Source organism: Cololabis saira, chromosome 3 (assembly GCF_033807715.1).
Source record: "Cololabis saira isolate AMF1-May2022 chromosome 3, fColSai1.1, whole genome shotgun sequence".
NCBI classification, from domain to species: domain Eukaryota; kingdom Metazoa; phylum Chordata; class Actinopteri; order Beloniformes; family Belonidae; genus Cololabis; species Cololabis saira.
This window is the reverse complement of record NC_084589.1, coordinates 37648283-37670183: the sequence shown is the minus strand read 5'-3', so window position 1 is coordinate 37670183 and position 21901 is coordinate 37648283. Positions and strand designations below refer to the sequence as shown.

Below are 21901 nucleotides of genomic sequence, written 5' to 3'. Positions count from 1 at the left end.
CCCCGGCAGAAATGAAGCAGTTCCTTAGCAACCGTCGCCGAGACGCCCAGGTGAACTGGTTCGAGTCGGCCTCAGACTGGGAGCAGGAGCTGGAGCGGTGCGGAGCCACCAGCTGGAGGGTGAGCTCCGTCAACGACCGCTTCGAGATGTCCACCAGGTACGACCTTTGACCCCCGACCCCTCGAGCACCTTTAGGACCGCACCCCTGAACGCTTCTGTTGTCTCCAGCCTGTCCAGGTTCATCGTCGTCCCTCAGAAGGTTCTGGACACCGAGCTGAAGAAGAGCTTTGCTCATTTCAACGAGGGACGCATCCCCGTGAGTTCATCAGCGCTGACACGACATTTAACTCAGATTAACCCACCTGACGCTCTTACGGCTCCGGTTCTGGGATGGAAAACTTAGCCTAGGCCCGAGGTAGAAACGTTTAGTTCAGGTAAAAACGTTTAGTTCAGGTAGAAACGTTTAGTTCAGGTAGAAACGTTTAGTTCAGGTAGAAACGTTTAGTTCAGGTAGAAACGTTTAGTTCATGTAGAAACGTTTAGTTCAGGTTAAAGCTTTTAGTTCAGGTAGAAACGTTTAGTTCATGTAAAAACGTTTAGTTCAGGTAAAAACGTTTAGTTCAGGTAGAAATGTTTAGTTCAGGTAAAAAACAACTGTCAGATCAGCAAAAATTTCAGTTTGGTAGATAAAATGTATTAATTCCTGATAAAATAGGTTTGTTAGTGCACAGATATCCTCATGTGTGCATGTGAATGAGTGTAAGTTTGTACATGAAAGTACAACGTGCATTTAGGCTTCTTGTTTTGGTAATCCCGGTCTGTGATTGGACGCTGCCTCATTTGCATAAAGTTGAGATTCTCTAAACTTCAAATTGACGCGTCCGACTCCTGTTGCAGCGAGCGTTCATAGACAATGAATGGCAGCCGGACGTCTATGAACGTCTGTGAATCCATGGTTAGACACTCAGTTTCAGTCCAGTTATTCACCTGGTTGGAAAGAACGATATTAAAGAGGATTTGATGGTTTTTCCACATCAGATTCCTTCAACTTGCTCTTGTGCTTCCTGTTCCTGTAATTATAATGATCAAACTCCAAGAAGACATTTATCTACACATCTAATCAGGAACTCACACAGGTTAAATGTTATTCTCTGTGTTCAAGTTATTATATTACCCAGGGCTCGTTTGAAATGCACCACATGTGGAGCTAACTACGTTATGATTACAACGTGTAATGAACGTTCTCGAGTCACAAATGACCAGATGGGTCTTTGGGGAGGTTTTAATTGTACGATTTGCTTAAAACTCATTTTTACTCACTAGCATTTAACTCACCATGATGGTTTTATTTCATTTATGTGTTTTATGTTTTACGTTGTTTTTGTTTTTGTTTTCCTTTTGCTTGTCCAGCTGTTGTTGTTTTTAAAGTGCTTTATAAATAAACTTGACATGTGTGTGTTTGTGTGCAGCGCTGGTGCTGGAGGCATCCCAGGGGCAGCGACCTGCTGCGCATGGCCAGCTTCCAGAACAACATCTACCACGAGAAGGACGACATCCGGTACGTCTTTCTGAAGCACTTTAAAGGAAGGATAAGGGATTTCTGGCTGATTGTCCAGCTGTTGATACTCGTAAGCAAACGTCCACAGCACGTGGAGAGCTAGCTCCTTCCTCCACCCCATCATGACTTCACTCAGCTCCACGTTCTTCATCTCGCGTGTTATTGGAGTTTGAATCATCACTTTTCTGGCAATCGTTGCCTCTCCTTCCTGGAGTCTAAAAACCTGGAGTTGAACTCAGACAGGAGTCTAATTCTTTGCCTTTAGAGGACCTGCACTGGCTGGTTTTCATGCAGCACCAAAAGCCGATGATGTTGCCATGCCGACTGCTTTTATTTGAATGCTTAAGTTTGCAGACTCTGCACCGATTCACAAGTTGTTTAGAAACAAAAACAAAGCAGAATGTGACGCTATCCACCGCCTCAAGTCCAGTATTCTACCTTTTCTTCTACCTTGAGACACAGGCTGCGTCCGAAATTGCATAATTCCACCCTAATGAGTATGCAAAAACAGTATGTGAGATTTTTTTAGTCCGTCCGAAACATTAGTACATACACAATAGTTTGGGCTATCCATACTCATTCCGGAGAAATGTATTGGTGTGGATTGATGGACACTAGTTGAGCAGAAACTTCCCACAATGCAATGCAGCGGTGTTTGGTTGCTAAGTGATACGTATATGTCATAAGTATAATATTAAGTATAATAATATTATTATATAATATTAATATTATAATAGTCGTATATAATAATATTATACAATGTCATCTTGTTTCGGCCAGAATAAACGGGAAAGAGCGGAGCTGCTACTGCTGCTGTGACACATCACTTCCTCCCAATGGCGGAAGTCACGTGTGCGCTCTTAATAGTACGTCCGAATTAATGCACACTACTGATATTTACTCAAAAGTGTGCCGAACTTAAGTATACTTTTTAGTATATACTGTTTAGTATGGCATTTCGGACGCACCGACATATTATGCAAAGTTACTGAATGCAGATTTACCTCCTCTCGTCGCGTAGTGTTGTTTCTGTCACCCTGTTTCAATTTTAGTCTAGTCTTTGGGTCAAGGTATCATTTTAGTTTTTATTAGTTTTAGTAACGTTCATTCTCCTTTTAGTCGTGTCAAGTTTCAGTCGACAAAGTTGTTTACAGCTGAGCCTTGTTTACAACGCATTTCAGTCATCGTGTGGAGAAGATGCAGCGATAACTTAGAGATGACAGGAAACACCAGCAGCCACAGTCTATTATTACGCCCTTAGAGAAGCTGGAAGCTGCACGTTAAGATGCAATAACAGAATCATGTGGGTTACTTTGTTTTGTTTTAGTAATTGAAAAACCATGATTTATAGCTTTGACGCAGCTATTTTCCAGGACAATACCGCGACTACAGCTGTTCCTGTTTCTGGATTATCGTTCGAAAACCTGAAGAATGAACAAGTGGAAGTGCTCCACGTGATTTTCGCATCAGTTTCACGTCCTGACAAAACCCTCACCATTTATCGGGGTCTGGGACCACGCCAGCTGGTGGACCTGTAATCTGGGGCAACGTTGATCTGTGGGGTTCAGAGTCCTGCCCAGAGACACTTCGGCGCGTGACGAGGCCCCAAGGCTGGGGGTTGATCCGGTGACTCTCTGGTTGAAGGTTCAGCAGCGTCCCAGAAGCAGTGGTCCAGGTTTAAGCTGAGTGTAGTCTGGCGTCCAGCTGGGTCCAGGATCCAGGACCGTTTCACCGGTCGCAGGGAGGCCGCGGGTCCTTAAAAAGTCTTAAATTCCATTTGTGCTAAAATAAGGCCTTTTAAATGTGTTAATTTCTCTTAAATCTCAATCCAAGGGTCTTGATATTAGAGGGAATGTATCCAGTCATCATTAAAAAGTTTATTTCATCATTTTGAGAATCTCGTGCATAAGTTCTAAATATGTGTTGCCAGGTTGGGCAAGTTTCAGCCCAATTGGGCTGAAAATTCAATATTGGGGCTGCTTTTCCTGGTTTTTACTAAATATTTAGGAGAAATTATCAACAAATATGTTAAAATTATGGCAGAGAAAAGTAGAAACTTAAACAATAAACTGATTATTTGATTTGCTTTAATCTACTCAATTTAATTTTAATTTCAACTTTGTTTGAAGCCTGAACTTTTTTTGACTATTTAGTGGTGTTGTGAAGCTTGCAATTTTTAACGCATTTAAAAATTGACGATGTTAACATAGAGAATGTTTGATTCAGGCTGGTTTTTCATTATTTCGTTGGGTTTTACATCACATTTGGGCTGTCAGCCAGATCTGGCAACCTCGACCTCAGCGCTGGATTTCTTAGTGACTTGTCTTTTTGGTGTTAAATTTAGTTTGAAAATAGTATTAAGAAGTGTTAAATTTACCTTGGTCAAACCTGTAGACACCCTGGATTAACCTGAAGCTAAAAAACGTTGAAGACATCGAACAGGTCGTCATGTCGACATCTGAGCTCCGGCTGCTGCTGCTGCAACACAGATTTACTTTCATTTGAAAGGATTTTTTTTGGTGTTTTCTGGCGAACAAACAACATTTGAAGAAGGAATCAGTGGGTTTGGACCGGGCCGGAGAGCCGCGGCGTCCCCCGAGCTGCAGAGGAGCCAACCGGACATCCAGCTCTGCTCCTCGTGGAGGTCCAGTGTATCCATCCTCTGAGCAGCTGCTCCTCACCGCAACGTCATCCTGGCACCGTTTCAAATGAAATCAGCTGCTCAAACCTCTGAGCCGTCAGCCCCCGGGCTCGCTGCAGGGGTGGTGTTAACGGGGGGTGTGCTGCTCTGCAGGAACCTGGAGATGGTCCTGTTCGGCTGCCGGTCCTCCCTGTGTGTGGTGGTGGAGCTGGGAGAGGAGCTGCCGTCGCCCGCCGACGTGCAGCTGGCGCTCGGCCGTCTGAGGGCGCTGTGCCTCGGAGGTGGGGTGGACACACACACACACACACACACACACACACACACACACACACACTCACAGGAGCAAACGTATCCTCAAATCTGAGTGTTTCAGATAATTTCAGGCGAATCATTTGTCAAAAGCGGTATTCCTTGACTAATATCAACTTTAGAGTGGAAAAACAAGAGCATGCTAGCTGTTTTAAGAAAAGAAAATTTGTTGCGAAATTGACTTGGCTATTTCATATTTAACACTAGTTAGACCTGATTGATAAATTTGTGATAATAACGAAGCCTAAAGCTCGAGATTGTAACGTTACAGCTCGGCCTAACGTTACTCCTTCCATGTCTGACGAGGCCAAAGTTTCATCAACCACAAACACATGTAGCTAATAACCCAGTAAGAATTGGTTAATAAGGTGATATAAGCAGAATAAAACACATTCAAAAGTTTTTATAAGCCAGGCTTAAAACTTGACACATGTGGAAGACCCCTGTTTTAGAGGGAGTGTATCCAGTCATCATTTAAAAGTTTATTTCATCGTTTTGAAGAGAATCTCCTGCGGAGGGTCTAAATCTGTGTTGCCAGGTTAGGGCAAGTTTCAGCCGAATTGGGCTGAAAAATCTATGTTTTGGCTGCTTTTCCTGGTTTTTACTAAATATTTAGGAGAAATTATTCACAAAAAAGTTTCCATTATGGCAAAGAAAAGTAGAAACTTCCACAATAAACTCACTGATATTTGATCTGCTTTAATCTACTCAATTTAGTTGTAGTCTTTGTTTGGAGCCGGAGCTTTTTCTGGGCTATTTAGTGGTGATGTGAAGCTTGAAATGTATTATGCATTTAATAATTTACAGTTTTAACATACACAATGTATGATTCGGGCTGGTTTTTCATTATTTCGGCGGGTTTTACGTCGCGTTTCGGCTTAGACATGTTTCCACTCTCGTATCTGCACGTCTTTGATCCCAACATAAACGTCCAAATCAGTTATTCTGGCGTTTCCCGGTGGCTCCGAGAGCTGGTTGTCGTGCCGACCCAGGCCGAACCCCCACTCTGTCATCCTCTCTCACACACAAACGGCTGCAAAGGTCGCCGATTATCACGGCCGGCGCGTCTGTCGGATCAGAGCGTCGCTCTGTAAAAACAACCACCAAAGGATTTCAGTCTTTTATAGCTGCTCGATTGAAATTGAAACAAGATAATCTCCATTAAGATGCATCAGGGGGTTCATTTTTGGGTTTTTATCCATTTAATTGCAAACTCTGATGTAAATCTGGTCATTTCTGACCCTGAAGTCGACCGAAGCCTCTTTGCTCTACTGTTGTTTTTGACTTTTGTACCATCTGAACCTGATCTGAAACATTTCCTCCTGCTCCGCCTCGCAGATATCTCCACTTCTGTGTCTGTTCCTGATGACAAGTGGTTGTCTACCCTGGAAAGCACCCACTGGCTGGACTACATCCGGTAAGAGCGGCCAACGATCGGCACACTAGCATGGTGGAAGAAGAAAATCTAGTAATTATTGGTTCAGCTAAAACCAGAATGTCACATCTGTCTGAAATGGTGCTTAACGTTGGATTAAAAACCCCAGATGTGGCATCGTGTGTGTGAGTGGCATCTCGTGTGTGTGTGAGTGGTATCTCTTGTGTGTGTGAGTGGTATCTCTTGATAGTTTTAAATTCATTCATACGTTAGAAACAGATAGAAAAGTAACTTAAACACTAGGCCTAAGGTATTTAACTTCTGTAACATCTGTAATGTGACGATAGTGACGTGTCCTCCGTGTCTGCAGGGCCTGCCTGAGGAAAGCGTCGGAGGTGGCCTGCCTGCTCCGCGGGGGTCACCTGACCGTGGCTCTGCAGGGTGAGTCACATGACCCCGGCTCCTATTGCCCCGCCCATTCATTATTCACAGCACTTCCCTCTCACTAATGTCACTTCCAAGCGGGTTGTTTATGACATGAATTAAGATGTTACTGTTGTTATCTGGAATAAAACAGAGAATAATTAGGAAAAACTCACTTTTTTCAACCGAACAAAAGGAATAAAAAGTCTGAATTTCGGTTCTTTTTTTAGTTTTGTAACGTTTGAACATCATCAGGAAACCTGCTGAGAGAGAGCGGCGCCGGGTTGAGCCCGGACCACACCTGTACCTGGATGACCCGGTCCATGGGGTTGTTCTGGTCTCTTAGTTCACACATTAAACGGACATCGTTTCATGCGTCGGTGTGGTGGTACCAGAACCAGGAGCCTCGTTTCCCATAGTTCCTCTGAAACTCAGTCATCGATTTGTCACTCTGGTGTCGTTTTAGCTGAATATTTCCTGAACAGAGATCCAGTTTCTCCTCGTAGGGAGATGTTTTCCCTCCCAGGACCGGATCAGTAGACAGAACTTTACCTTTCCAGGTGACGTCGCTCTGGAAACACCTTCTTTCTTGCTCGTGGCTTTTAGTTTTCCCTCCGTAAACCCTTGTGGGAGGGGCTTCCTCCTGGCGGTCGGCCTACCTGACTGCAGGTACGGTCTTCCCCTCATCCCCCTGCTTCTCTTGTTGTCTTCTACCTGCAGCAGGTGATTTCCTGCAGAAACCCCACATAAGTTGTGTTTCTGGCAGCACAGACGCTCTGCAACTCCTCTAAAAACAAACTTTAAAAGCACAATTGGTACTTTAAACTCCTACAACATATTTTTATTCCTTTTAAACAATTAAAGCAGAAGTTTGGACTCGTCCCGAACAATCTGCAGCCCGGTTGGAGCTGCTCGGGAGAACGACCCGGACGCAGTTTTCACGGCGCAGAGGTGCATGGAGCTCATGAAGGTGTGCGTTTCCCCGTCCCCCGTCTCGTAGCCGACTCCACCTGCCGGTGCAGGATCCCGCCTGGAATCTGAGATGTTGTTGTCGGTACTCAGTAAAGTTGCTTTCGTCAATGAAAATTATGACTAAATATCGTCGCCAACAAACCTTTATCACCTGAGGAAAATGAGACGAGATTCAACGAAAATGCTGGTCATGTGACGACGACGATAATTAAATATATAATGCAATATCGTAGAGGAATAAAAACGAGACTAAAATGTAGATTACAAAATAGAAACTCTGCTAAAATGTGTCTTCATTTTCGTTGACCAAAACGAGTCTTTAAACCAGTTTAGTCTTTAGATCTTTCCTACATAGATGTCGAAAAGAAAACCCAATGTGTCGTCCAAAAAGAAAAAGATGGGGAGAAATGCGGAAAAATAAATATGTTGCAAACTCAGATTAGAGTCTTCTATATCTGGAATGAATGTATTCTTGAGTCTATAAGGTAACAATAATATAATAATAAGATAACCTTGTTTGAATTGTAAAATGGGTTTGGCTAAATACAATCTTTGACTAAAACTAAACTAAAATGCTCCTGGACAATTCTGACTAAAATAAGACTAAGATGCTCAGACTTTTAGTCGACTGAAACTTGACACGACTAAAAGGAGAATGAACGTGATTAAAACTAAAAAAAACTGAAATGATAGCTTGACCCAAAGACTAGACTCAAACTTAAATTGTAACAGGCTGACAAAAACAACAATAATACTCAGGGTTGTAGATGAGTCTGCGGAGAGGAAGCGTCGTCATGGTGTCCGGGAACATTTCCCTCCTCAGATCAGAGTGATGAAACTGTAAATGAGACCTTAGCTGTCTGGGGATGTGGAGCAGCATCTCCAACGCTGCAGGAATCCACCGTGAAATGGGATCAGATCCGCCCGCCGCCGACCGCGTTGACTGGTTCTCCGGATTTTTCATCTGTGATTAGTTGTTTTTTTAGTTTTCAACCCCGACAGCAACTTAAATTACAGCTAATGTTTGCGTGGTCTGGTTTAGATTCCGAGTTCGTAATCTCTTTTTATTGTGCAATTTGCTCCGGCTTCTCCAGTTGTTGAGCAGATGTTGATAGGAGGAATGAAATCAGAGAATGGGCCTCGTGCAACCCGGAGCTGATTAGAGGAACGTGTTGATTGTTGTTTGTTGTTGATCAGCACCTGCTGTGGACTGGGATCAGAGACCCATACCCCTTTTCCACCAAATCGGTTCCAGAACTGGTTCTGGTTAACCAGCTGAGAACCAGTTTGTTTTTCCACAGCTCGGGTGTTAAAGGGAGTGTAGCACCCTATAATGTAATAATTTCCTGAAAATGTAATAACGCCTGAAAATGCAATAAAATTTGTACTTAACTCATTCGAAAATGTAATAAAATCCAATAATGTAATAACTTCACCAATAATGTAATAGAATATCCTGACTGATAACATTTTTACCGATATTGTAATACCTTATTACATTATTGGGAATTTATTACACTTTTTAATTTTTTTTTCCAAAACTGATAATGTAATACTTGACAAATAATGTAATATATATGTTCATTTTCAGTCCAGAGTTCTACATTTTGTGTTTTAAGCATCTAAAAATGTTATATACACTGGATTTGAAACACGAGAAGGACTATTGGGTTAAATTGCAGACTTTGAGTACCATGTAAAAAATTCCCAATAATGTAATAAGATATTTCATTATCGGTAAAAATGTTATTACAATATCCGTCAGGATATTTTATTACATTATTGGGTTTTATTACATTTTCGATTGAGTTAAGTGCAAATTTTATTAAATTTTCTGGCGTTATTACATTTTCAGGAAATTATTACATTATTGGGTGCTAAGGGGAGCCACGTCATTACGTCACTGCAAACGTCAGTTACGTCGCTGCGTTTGCGTGAAAGTTGAACCAACAACAAGGTATCTGCTCTAATAGGACTTGGTCCTCGTAGCTCCTCCGTGGACACATCTCTAAAAGACAGGTTGTCTCCTCCTCCCATGATGCTTTACTGCATCCAGATTCATTCTTATTTGAAAATGTCTCCGTCTCCAAGTCTTGCTATTGCCGTTGGTCTTGATAACTCCGCCCCCTCTGCTTATGTAAGCGGTTCTTTCCTCTAGACCAGCAAAGAGTTGGTGCTACCTTGGAACCGGGGCCAGTTCTTTGTCAGTGGAAACAGAAAGTCCGGTTCCAAACTCAGCACTGGCCCAGAACCAGAACCAGCCCTGGAACCGGTTTGGTGGAAAGCGGTACCACAGAGCGCCAGATGTTTGTTGTCCTTTACATTGTGAGCTCTACTTGAATCTCTAATTGTCCATGCAGATGCAGTAAAAGGTTCTGGGGGCGTTGGGCTCCACGCTGAGACTCGCTGATGTAACAGACAGCTGTTGTTGTTCTCAGATCATCGGGCTGTTTTTCATTTTTTCATCCATAAACACCCACCGACTCCGACTCCAAGTAACTGCTTTCACTTAGGATGTTTTCTCCGAGCTGCGACTCTGCAGCCGTGGAAGGAGATGATGAGCCCTGAGACGTCCAGCTGGGATTCGTCTCGGCGAACCTCACAGCTCCATTTAGTGTTTAATGTTTAACATCACAGCAGAACTTAATGACTGTTGTTAAATTAAGTGTTATGTGTCCCTTAAGTGCTCTCAAATGGACGGCCGTGCGCTCGGCGCTCAAGTTACTCATCACGATTAACGAGAGGAAGCGGAGGTGGGAGCAGTGTTTCTGGCAGCCATTTTAGATTTAGTCTTATGGTGGATTCACACTGAAAGCGTCAGAAATCGGCTGACGCCGGCATCGCGCTGCTTGGTAGATTCACACTGGAAGACTGTCGACGCCTGCAGTGGGCGGGGATAAAGCTGCAGAACTGGAGGGAACAGTGTATATAGTCTACACATATCTATATATAGCGTGCACATCTTCAGTTTCCTATTTCACCATGGATCACACTTGGGAAGCCTTCTTTATATTTTAGCGTTATTTCCGCATAGATAAGAGTGAGTTTGATGCTCTCATTAACAAGTTGGTCCGCGGATCAACAGCAACCATCGGTGAAGCTGCAGTCTGTCTGCGGTGAACACTGACACACCTGGTCTGAGCGGATTTTGTCGTAAAACTTTGTTTTGTGATTAATAAGCATGGTAATTATTTTGCGTTCGTTCGATGCAGCAAATAAAATCGTCCGGACCATCCAGCTCCTCAACCATCACTTACGTGTTTCACATGAGCAGAGTTCAGGTAAAAACGGCAGTCAAATCAGCAAAAATGTCAGTTTGCTGGATGAAATATATTAATTCCTGGTAAAATAAGTTTGTTAGTGCACAGATATGCTCATGTGTGCATGTGAATGAGTGTACGTTTGTGTGTACATGAAAGTACAATCTGCATTGAGGCTTCTGACTTCGGGAATCCCGGTCTGTGATTGGACGCTGCCTCGGCGTCGCCGCTGCTCATTTGCATAAAGTTCAGATTTTCAAATTCAAATTGACGCTCTGGACGCCTCCGACACGCTGCTCCCGACGCCTCTAACGCCTCTCGCAAGGTTAAGAACAAAAATGTACTTTGCCAATTGTCTTTATTTCTTAAAATTGTGCAAAGACATGCCCAAAGATGGATGAGGAACACATACACTCAACTTGACCTTGTCTGCCAGTGCAAGTGGTCATGTTGACCAGTAAGATGCATGCACTTACGTCAAGATGGTGTTTTCTTTGACGTAGCTCTCTTATTTATAAAAAAAACATATTTCTAGCACTGGCATGACAGCAGCTGTGTCCAATTGGACTCTCAGCAGTCTGACCAGCACTGATCCAGCTGGACCCTCCGGTGTGATTTTGTGTTTGTGTTGTTCTCTCAGATGTAAGTCGCTGTAGTAGTAGTAGTAGTCAGTAGTAGTAGTAGTAGTAGTAGTCAGTAGTATTCAGTAGTAGTAAATGAAGTGCTGTTCTCCCCCCACAGAGGCGGAGGACCGGGACCTGGGCTGCCTGGTGTCCAGCCTGGTGCAGCTGATGTGCGACCCGCTCTGCCGGACCCGCCACGGCTTCCAGAGCCTCGTCCAAAAGGAGTGGGTGGCGGCCGGCCACCGCTTCTGCAGCCGCGGCAACTATCACCGTGACAACGACAAGGAGGAGGTGAGAGCCGGACCGAGGCCCGTCCTTCTTCCTCCTCCTCTTGTGTCTCTTCTCTAACCCTCTGCCCCCCCATGACGACTAGCTTTGGCGCCTTTTCCTCGTCTTTCAGTCCATATGTCAGAAATTTGGGTGTTTTTTTTTTTTTTATTATTCTTTTTTTTAATAGTTTTTTCAAATTTGACAGACAAGTTGATAATGTCGTTAGAACAAGCTTTTATCAGTTATGCCTCCTAGCCAAAGTGAAATCTTTTTTAAATCGTCACGACCTGGAGAAAGCTGTTCACGCTCTAATCAGCTGGAGATTAGACTATTGTAATGCAGCTGCGCGTCTTTTTACTAACACTAAAAGACGTGAACACATTACTCCTCTATTCACTCCATTGGCTTCCTGTCCATTTTAGAATAGATTTTAAACTTTAAATGTTTGTTTTTAAAGCCTTCGACGGCCTTGCCCCGACCTATTTATCAGAGCTTGTAACGGTGCGTGAGCATGGCAGGGCGTTGAGATCCTTAAACCAACTGTTGTTGGAGGAGCCCAGGTCAAAGTTCAAGCGCTGGGGGGACCGAGCCTCTTCAATTGCCTGGAACAAACTCCCCTGCAACTTCTGCACTATTGCTGACCTTAAAACCTATTTATTTAGAATGGCTTTTAATACCCAGTAGTGTGGGGAAACTTTTTACTCTTTTATTCTTTTTATTCTTTTTTTATTCTATTTATTTTTTTGCTCAGTGTTATGATTGTATGTTGTATTTCTGTATGTTTTATTCTGTAAAGCACTTTGTTTCACCTAGAGATGGCTGTAAAGGGCTATATAAATAAAGTACATTTACATCCCTCCATCCAGGCCCCGGTCTTCCTGCTCTTCCTGGACTGCGTCTGGCAGCTCTGGTTCCAGTTCCCGTCCCGCTTCCAGCTGACGGACGAGTTCCTGCTGGCCGTGCACGACAGCGTCCACCTGCCGCTCTTCTCCACCTTCCTGGCCAACTGCCAGCGGGAGCGGTGCAAGCGTTCCCAGGTACCAGGAACCGGGGACCGGGGCCCCCCGAGAGGGACCCGGACCCCTGAAACACACCAGTAACCACACTCTCCCAGGGAGGTGCTCTAGGCCAGGTCACATGACCTGCCCTGGTGATGCACGAGGCAGAGAGAAAAGCATTATGGTCTAATCAGGTTAATATTAGACCAATATTGATGGTTCCAACATCTGGTCAGACGGACCAGGAATCCTACAATGATGCTGTTGATTCATCCAGAACCGTTTTGGCTCGGTATCATGGAGAGAAAATCGACTAAAAAAAAAGTGTGTTTGCGTAGTACTTGATTTGTGTGTGTGTGTGTGTGTGTGTGTGTGTGTGTGTGTGTGTGTGTGTGTGTGTGTGTGTGTGTGTGTGTGTGTGTGTGTGTGTGTGTGTGTGTGTGTGTGTGTGTGTGTGTGTGTGTGTGTGTGTGTGTGTGTGTGTGTGTGTGTGTGTGTGTGTGTGTGTGTGTATTATCTGATTTGTGTGTGTGTGTATTATCTGATTTGTGTGTGTGTATTATCTGATTTGTGTGTGTATTATCTGATTTGTGTGTAGTACTTAATGTGTGTGTGTATTATTAGATTTGTGCGTAACTTGCTGGAAGTTACGGACAAAATGATAATTACGAATTTAAAAAGCCTGATACACACACACACACACAAAACTGTAGATAAACACAAATGGTTTTGAGACTCTTTTCCTCCAAAAGCCTCACTTGATTTGTGTGTGTATTATTGGATTTATGTTTAGTACTTGATTTGTGGGTATTATTAGATTTGTGGGTATTATTAGATTTGTGCGTTACTTGCTGGAAGTTACGGTAAAACGATAATCACAAATTCAAAAAGCCTCCTATACACACAAATCGTTAATTACGCACAAATGGTTTTGAGACTCTTCTCCAAGAAGCCTCACAGATTTGTCTGTACGTGGTGTGTTTAGTAAGTAGGGGAAAAAGAGCATTAACACAAATAATAAAAGAAGGAACAGAAAGAAAAGTAAATTAATAAAAAAGGGAGGGGGAGTACAGTACAGTGATGTAATATGCTTTTTTGATTGTACGTATTGTAAATACGCATAAACATGCCCTGTTTATGCGTATTTAACGATTTCTTTGTGTAGGAGGCTTTTTGAATTCGTAATTATCGATTTGTCCGTAACTTCCATCAAGTTACACACAAATCTAATAATGCACAAATGTTTTGAGTGGATTTTCTCTCCATATGGTCTCGTCACTGCTGCGTTTGGGTTCTGGGTTTCCCGGCCGCTGTTCAAAACAATCAGCATTCACCGCCTCTTCATCCAGTTTCCTGGCTCATGGTGGTTCTTTACGCAGCAATTGCCCACTAAAGAGAATATTAATGGATGTTACGGGCAGATTCTGCAGTGATTTAGCTGGAACCTGGACCTCAGTTGGCGCTGCAGGTCGGTTAATAACGGTGTTTCTGACCCGCCCCCAGAACCTGGGACAGTCCTACACCCCCGTCAACGGCTGGAGGGACGCGCTGCACCCGGACTCCTCCTCGGACCCGGCCGACCCCCCCCTGCCCCCGGTGTGGGACTGGGCCCTGCAGTACAGCAGGGAGCGGCAGGCCCGCTTCACGCAGCCCGTCCCCCCGGCGCCGCCGCTGCAGCCGCTGCTCAACGGGAACCTCAACACGCACCCGGACTCGCACCGGGTATGACCGCCGCTCCGCCGGTGTTCATGGGACCGTTCTGCTGGTTCTGATCCCAGTAGTGTTGTTTCTGGCAGCTGTTTCAATTCTAGTGTTAGTCTAGTCTTTGGGTCAAGCTATCATTTTAGTTTTTATTAGTTTTAGTCTCGTTCATTCTCCTTTTAGTCGTGTTATTTTATTATTATTATTAGTTTAGGAACAAGTCCTCAAAAAAGGCTTTGGTTTTCGAGATCCCCTTACCCGAGGTAGAACCAACAATGATTTTTATTATCTTTAGGATCTCCTATTAGGGAAATTGGATGTTGTGGGAAATTTGTTTTTTTGCCTCTTCTTTAGAACTACCGTACTCCAAACCCTGAAAAGGGGCCGAATTGGGTCAGTTCGAATATGGGAAAAGTGAGAAAAAAAGACCATAACTTAAGAATGCTCACTCTTTTCTGCATCAAACTTGCTGAGCTATGAACCAGCTGGCTGTCCACCATCATCGAACAGTCAGAAAATGATTTACCTGAGAAAATAGTGAAATATAGCTCTGTAATCATACCTTTTAGGCGGAAATTGTACTTTTTGGTAGTAAGAACATATAGGACTCCTTCACTTTTCTCTCATTTATCAGAACAACATAAATCCCTATAAAATATACTATTTCTTGGTTGTCTTGAATGCTATTGAATACTAACCAGTGGTTTAATGGAGATAGCTGGTCCAGTTCTCTTGAAAATGAGATTTCTTTAGACAGCCCCTCTCTGAATCAGTCAAATTAAGTCATTCTGAATGGAGGATTAGTGGCATAATAGGAGGCAATTGAGGACATGACGTCACCCAGCAGCAGAACTAAACCAGAGGAAACTACTGAAACCATGGAGATTAAGGATCTTTGGTAGAACATTTCGTCTCGTTTTGGTCAATGAAAATGAAGACACATTTTAGCAGAGTTTTTTATTTTGTAATCTATATTTTAGTCTCGTTTTTATTCCTCAACGATATTGCATTATATATTTAATTATCGTTATCATCACATGACCAGCATTTTCGTTGCGTCTCATCACGTTTTCACGATATTTAATCATAATTTTCGTTGATCAAAGCAACTTTAGTTTGCACACACCTGAATTCTGCAGAACAGCTCGCTGACGAGGATGAGTTGAGGTGAACTGATGAGCTGGACGCTTTTCTAATAAAGACGTATTTCTGCACGTCTCTGCAAACCACAGGCCTGAATCCTCTTAGGGTTTTTCCCAACCCGTGGTGCCGTTATCGAGATGCCGGACCTGATGCTGGTTTCTCAAAAAGAGCAGCATCGTTAACGTCACATGACCAGCATTTTTGTTGCGTCTCGTCTCGTTTTCCTCAGGTGATAAAGGTTCCTTGACGACGGTATTTAGGCATAATTTTCATTGACGAAAGCAACTTTAGACTCAACATTTCACCATTTTTGGTCAAGTGTCCATTTTTATTTGTAGCCTTGGGCTGACCTGTTCCATGATGCTTCAGTCTCTTCTCTTATCGTCGGTGATTTTATGTCCTTCCAATTCACACTAATCATTTTTTTGGAAATCAGTAACATTATCCACAGTATGTATAAGATAAGAAATCCTTTAATAGTCCCACAGAGCGGAAATTTGCAAATTTGTATCTGTTCTGCGTTATATTTCCTTTGTTACAGCTCCCAACAAGTACACGGTAGGATCCAGAGGAACATTGACCCCGACAATATTTTTGATTTCTGCTTCGACATTTTTGAATTATTGGACAGTCCCAAAGAATATGTGAACAATTCTTTCACAATTCCTCCAACACATTTCAATCAAAGGTGTCTTAACAAAGAAATATTCAGAGGAGTGTTCATAATAATATCTCATTTTTAATTTCACATCAAAGTATTTCCATAATTGACTATTTAATCCTTTCTTCAATTATAATATCGTTGACCAGCATTTTCATTGCGTCTCGTTTTCCTCAGGTGATAAAGGTTCATTGACGACAATATTTAGTCATAATTTTCGTTAACGAAAGCAACTTTATATCCCAGAACTGTCAGGAGAATCAGGATAAATGTGTATTTGAGATGTCTGAGGGGTTAGAAGCCTGATGGTGTACCGGTTATGTCGTGGACCACTGCGCCCCCTTGTGGCCGTCTTACAGCACTGTCTGATCAGACTGTTCTGGTCCAGTCGGGGTACTGAGGATGTAGAGGGTCCAGTTGTTGTTTCTGGAGTTCAGCAGCATCTTCTCCCCCCCCCAGATGAACGACACCCCCCCGGGCTCGGTGTTCCTGCTCTCCCGCGGCACCTTCACCTGCCCGGCCAACCTGCCCCCCTGGCGCAGCGGCAGCTCCGGCGTTTACAAGAAGAGCCACCGGAGGGCGCTGTCGTCGGAGAGCGTCCCCGGTCTGGAGCGGCTGCTGAAGGCCTGGTCCCTGAGCGAGTTCCCCCAGAACCCGGCCCCCGGGTCGGGACCACAGGGACCCCAGGGACCCCAGGGACCCACCGACGCCTACGAGCCGCTGCTGCCCCTCCTGATGGGGCCCTGCATGGGCCTGTGGAGGGGCTGCTACCTGCGGGGGGCGCTCCACGCTCAGGTATGTAGGAGCAGCAGGTCCTGGTTCCGGGTCAGAGCTGGTCCGGACCTTCTAATAGGAACAGATCATGTTTGTGTTGTTCTCCAGAACCTTTGACTGGCGTTTCCAGGCTGTGATCGCTGTTTAGAGCAGAGTTGCAAACCTGTTCAGGTCCATGCGTTAACGGTTAGTGGAGCGGTTAGTTGCAGCTCGGTTTTTAATCCTCTATGTTGAAAATATTTGAAGCCAAATCAAAACCCTTTTTCATTTAACACGACTGTGGATGTTTGTTGCCCTCAAAACTGCACAAACTTGTGAAAATAGAAATGTCCTTTTCACCAAAACCTCCATTTATTAATATTCATAAGAGTCTTCTAATGGACATCTATCAGTTCTTCCACATCTGGCTGTGACCTGTGAGATTTTTCTCTGTGCAGTTTTATTAGATATCAGTTTACAGACTTGGACTTCTTCATGAGCTGGTTGAGCTGAACGATGGATTCAGGTCTGGGATGGATGGATGGGTGGATGGATGGATGGATGGATGGATGGATGGATAAGTATATGGATGAATTAACGAGTGGATGGGTATATGGATGGATGAATGAATGAATGAATGAATGAATGAATGAATGAATGAATGAATGGGTGGACGGGTATATGGATAAATGAATGAATGGACGGGTATATGAATGAATGGGTGGACGGGTATATGGTTGAATGAATGGGTGGACGGGTATATGAATGAATGAATGAATGGGTGGACGGGTATATGGATGAATGAATGAATGGGTGGACGGGTATATGGTTGAATGAATGGGTGGATGTGTATATATATCGGTCATCCATCCATCCCACCTGTCAAGTCTCTTCTCAGGGTCCAGTTCAACTCAGAATCACATGTAGCTGTCAATCATGTCAGAGTAACATCAGGGATTCAAACCAGCAACCCTCCTGCTGTGGCTGCTGTGCTGCCGGTTGCATGTTCGGGAATAAAAGTTCGGATTAGAGGACAGCAGCGCTCTCGCTAGGCATGTTGGGTACTGTAGTCTAGTTCCCGTCTTGACTAGAGCTGGGGATCGATTTAAATGTCAAGATTTGATTCGATTCGATTCCGATATTGATTTGGGTTAGTGTTATTAAATAACGTTTTTTTGAGCTGTTGCATGAGTTTATATGACTGTAGTTCTGCAACAAATTAATACTAGTATTATATTGAGATTCAACAGCAAGTATTGGCAGCTAATGATGCTGTAAGGACCAATCAGCTCCCAGAATGCTGATAGAACTGCTTTCAGAAACATCGTGTGGGGCAGAATTATCAAACAGATCCAGGGCAGCAAACAGAGACGTATGAAATCGGTTTTATTTTTTCCTACATTCCATTTTTATTTGTTCCATGTTCAGTTTTAATTTTTGAGAATTTGGTTTTTAGCATTTTTTGCAAATGTAGCCCCAAAACAGTATATAAAGTAATGAAATATAGGCAATTATAACCTAACACTTTAATGTTTTCATACCTTTAAACATATTTAAAGGCAAAAACATGGCACCAGTTATTCTCGTGTCCAACAAAACGTTCCTTTTTTGGGGATAAACAAAAAAATAACCAAGAGTTGTAATGTAATGATGAAAAAAAAAAAAACATAAATAAATAAAAAAAAAAAAAATTAAAAAAAAAAATCGATCTTTAGACATATGAATCCATTTTTAGGAATTAATATGAGAATCGATTTAGAATTGGGAGATCGATTTTTTTCAACACAGGCCTAGTCTTGACGGTGCTGTTCTCCCTCCGCAGGCCTTCTCCCACCCCGTCTCCAGCCTGGCCCACCCGGTGGAGCGTCTGGCCCGGGAGGTGCAGCAGCTGCAGGCCCGGCTGGCCCAGGCCTCCTCTCCGGAGCCCAGCCCCCCCGCCGTGACGGCCGAGCCCCGCCGGCCCGACGCCAACCTCAACCAGAACACCAACAACGGCACCTTCCTGTTCCCCGCCTCCCGGGCCCCGGCCCCGCCCACGGCTCCGCCCAGGGCCGGCTCCAAGAACCACCACGCCCCCTGGGCCCCGCCCCCCGCCGCGGCGCCGGCCCCCAGGCCCGGCAACAAGGACTCCCCCGGCGGCAACAAGCACACCTTCCTGTTCGGCCACTCGTCGGCGCCGGAGGCTCGGCCCGACCCGCGCTACTACCAGCTAGCCGGCGCCGCCAAGCTGCCCAAGAGCAGCGGGCCGCCGCTGTCCTCCTGAGGCCCCGCCCCCCTGGGTGCCAGAACCAATCAGCTGACGGCTCGGGCCGGAGGGGCGGGGCTTCCCTCGCCGGGGTCGGCCTTGACCTGACCAGAGTAACCATGGAAACGCATCATCACGCCTCTCAGCGTTGGAGGCGGAGTCTATTTTTAGCTCCGTATCGGCGCCAGGAGATAAACGCTCGGCCCGTGTGACCTTTGACCCCCCCGGCCCGGCGGCTCGTCCTCACACCTGGTAATATGCAAAAAGGAGGGCGGCTGATGGATTCTGGGCGCCGCCGGCCGCCGCGAGCGCCTTCTCTCTGGTGGAATCGAGGACGCGGGAGCTATTCTTGGTGCTGCTCCGCTCCCGCCTCCCCGTCCTACCGGGTCCACGGCTCAGTGTTCTGCTCGGCACCGCTCGCCTCCCTCCAGTATTGTTATTTATTCAGAAGCGTCTCCATCAGGGAAGGGTTTGTCCCCGCCCCTTTAAATCCAGATGGGTGGAGCTTGTGACGATGTGAAAAATGAAAAGTCTTGTTTTCCTTTCCTCTCTTTCCTCCCGGAGGCAGAACAGCCGACCCGCTCAAGTCCGGCGGTTCCAGGAACGATCCTTGTAAATATTCATCACATAAAAACACATTGAGGCTCCAGATGTGACGCCAACATGGCAGGATGGGTGGACGGATGAATATATGGATGAATGAATGGGTCGGTGAATGAATGGGTGGATGAGTATATGGATGAATGGGTGGATGGTGAATGAATTGGTCCATGGGTATATGGAATGATGAATGGGTGGATGAGTATATGTATGAATGAATGAATGAATGGGCAGATGGATGGATGGATGAATGAATCGATGGATGAGTATATGGATTAATGAATGGGTGGATGGGTAAATGAATGAATGGGTGGATGGATATATGAATGAATGGATGGATGAATGAGTGAATTGGTCCATGGTTATATGGATGAATGAATGTATGGATGAATGGGTCGGTGGATGCATGGATGGATGAATTGGTGGAAGGGTATATGAATGAATGAATGAATGAATGAATGAATGAATGAATTGGTGGAAGGGTATATGAATGAATTAATGAATGAATTGGTGGAAGGGTATATGAATGAATTAATGAATTCATGGGTATATGAATGGATGCATGGATTAATGAATGGGTGGATGGATGAATGAATTGGTCCATGGTTATATGGATGGATGAATGGGTCAGTGGATGCATGGGTGGATGAATTGGTGGAAGGGTATATGAATTGATGAATGGATGGATGGATGGGTATATGAATGAATGAATTAATTGGTGTTAGGGTATATGAATTGATGGATGGAGTTTCCAGATGTGATGCCAACATGTGTTTGTCTTCCACGGTCATCGTCCTCGTCGTTTCACACAAACTATGGTCGGATCTTCTGCTCGTGTTATTTAAACATTTTGGTACGAAAGTCTTTAAAACAATTTGCCAGATGTAAATATCCTTTTTTTTCTTTTTCATTTTGTACTCGCATGTTTCTGATCTGACTATTCGGCTGTGCTCCCAATAAAACCCACTGCCACACACGAGCTCACCAGCTTTTATTCTTAAACAAAATAAATATTTACACTGCGATCTGGAACAAAGGAGGTTGGCATGGCAACAGTACCGTGGAAACAGCAGTGGAGACGGCTTCAAGTGCAAAAGAACGGGTCAATACTGTCAATAAATATGGCAGAGGTTCCAAATATCTCACAGAATAGAACCGCTCCCGGGCCAGGAACAGAACCGCCCCGGTCCTGATGTTGGTGGCTTCACCCCCACTGGCTGCCCTGCTGGTCCTGCAGGAGTCCGCCGGGCCCGTAGAGGATCCCAGAGGAGGCCGGGCCCAGAGCCGGGCCCAGCTGGCGGACGGACCTGCAGACGGGGCAGGGGTAGTCGGACAAACCCTCGATGTCCTCGAAGGCCCGGTTGACGATGCGGTCGCAGCACGGGCCGCAGTACAGGTGTCCGCAGGAGAGGCGGCGCAGCCGGACCTCGTAGGCCACGCAGGACTGGCAGTGCGGCAGGTCCGGACCCAGAGACAGAGACCCGGTCAGGGAGCTGGAGTCCAGGCTGGGGGCCGAGGAGCCGGGCTTGTCCGGGGACCTGGGGGGAGAGACAGGGGGGTTAGGGTTAGAGCAGCATAGATCCCACACAACATAGTTACCGGAAAAAACAAAGATCCTGGACCACATTGTTGGAGCTATTTGTCACTTTTGCATTATTTAATCATTTATTGTTAGTATTTGTGGTTTAGTTTTGGGAACACACCTTTCAGTTTGTTTATGATATTTAGTATTGATTAAGTTTATTCTGGTACTTAACCATGCTTTTATTTTGAAGGTACTGGGTAGCTGGAGCACACAGGGTGAGTTGACATATGGCGCTTTTCCACTAGTACCTACTCAGCCCGACTCGCCTCGCCTCAGTTTGGTTCTTTCCCACTAAGTCTACACCGTGTCCACACTGCATGCGACGCGAGCGAGCGTCAGCGTCAACAACAATTCCATTGCTTTATTTTTTTATTGCACTGTCTACACTGTTGCGAGCGACGCGGCGCGCCGTTTTGAGCTGGACTTTTGTCGCACGCCCTGCTTCTATTTTCTTCCTGTCGCTCGCGTTGAAAGCCGGTTGAAAGTTGAAAAAAAAAGTTGAAAGCGCTGTAGGAAACAGTCATTTCACTACAAGAACCTCAATAAAGTGGCAGCTGGCTGGAGGGAGATCGCCAGGGAGCTGGAAGATTCTGATAAGATAATAAGATATAATAAGAATCTTATCTTAATCTTATTAGGGCTTAATTTGTGCCGGATCCTGCCGGATTTCTCGTGTCCTCTGCTTTTTCCCCACATCCCAGTAATGATCTGACATGCTGACATGTTTGCTGCATTAACACCACGAACACGCCGGTCACTCCACGCTGTTCGCTGTTTGATTGCG

General features: G+C 44.8%; 1 protein-coding gene across 1 annotated transcript in view; it reads left to right on the top strand.

The window, feature by feature from the left end:
* Positions 1-20511, top strand: part of mtmr11 (myotubularin related protein 11) — a 60544-nt gene extending 40033 nt beyond the window's left edge. The window contains exons 7-17 of the mRNA XM_061717429.1: positions 10-157; positions 229-316; positions 1470-1558; positions 4353-4480; positions 5847-5925; positions 6254-6324; positions 11280-11452; positions 12298-12468; positions 13933-14151; positions 16394-16729; positions 18510-20511. Coding sequence (XP_061573413.1) covers positions 10-157; positions 229-316; positions 1470-1558; positions 4353-4480; positions 5847-5925; positions 6254-6324; positions 11280-11452; positions 12298-12468; positions 13933-14151; positions 16394-16729; positions 18510-18950 — 1943 coding nt within the window. The 3' untranslated portion in view covers positions 18951-20511. The remainder of the gene's footprint in view (positions 1-9; positions 158-228; positions 317-1469; positions 1559-4352; positions 4481-5846; positions 5926-6253; positions 6325-11279; positions 11453-12297; positions 12469-13932; positions 14152-16393; positions 16730-18509) is intronic.
* The last annotated feature ends 1390 nt before the right edge of the window (positions 20512-21901 follow it).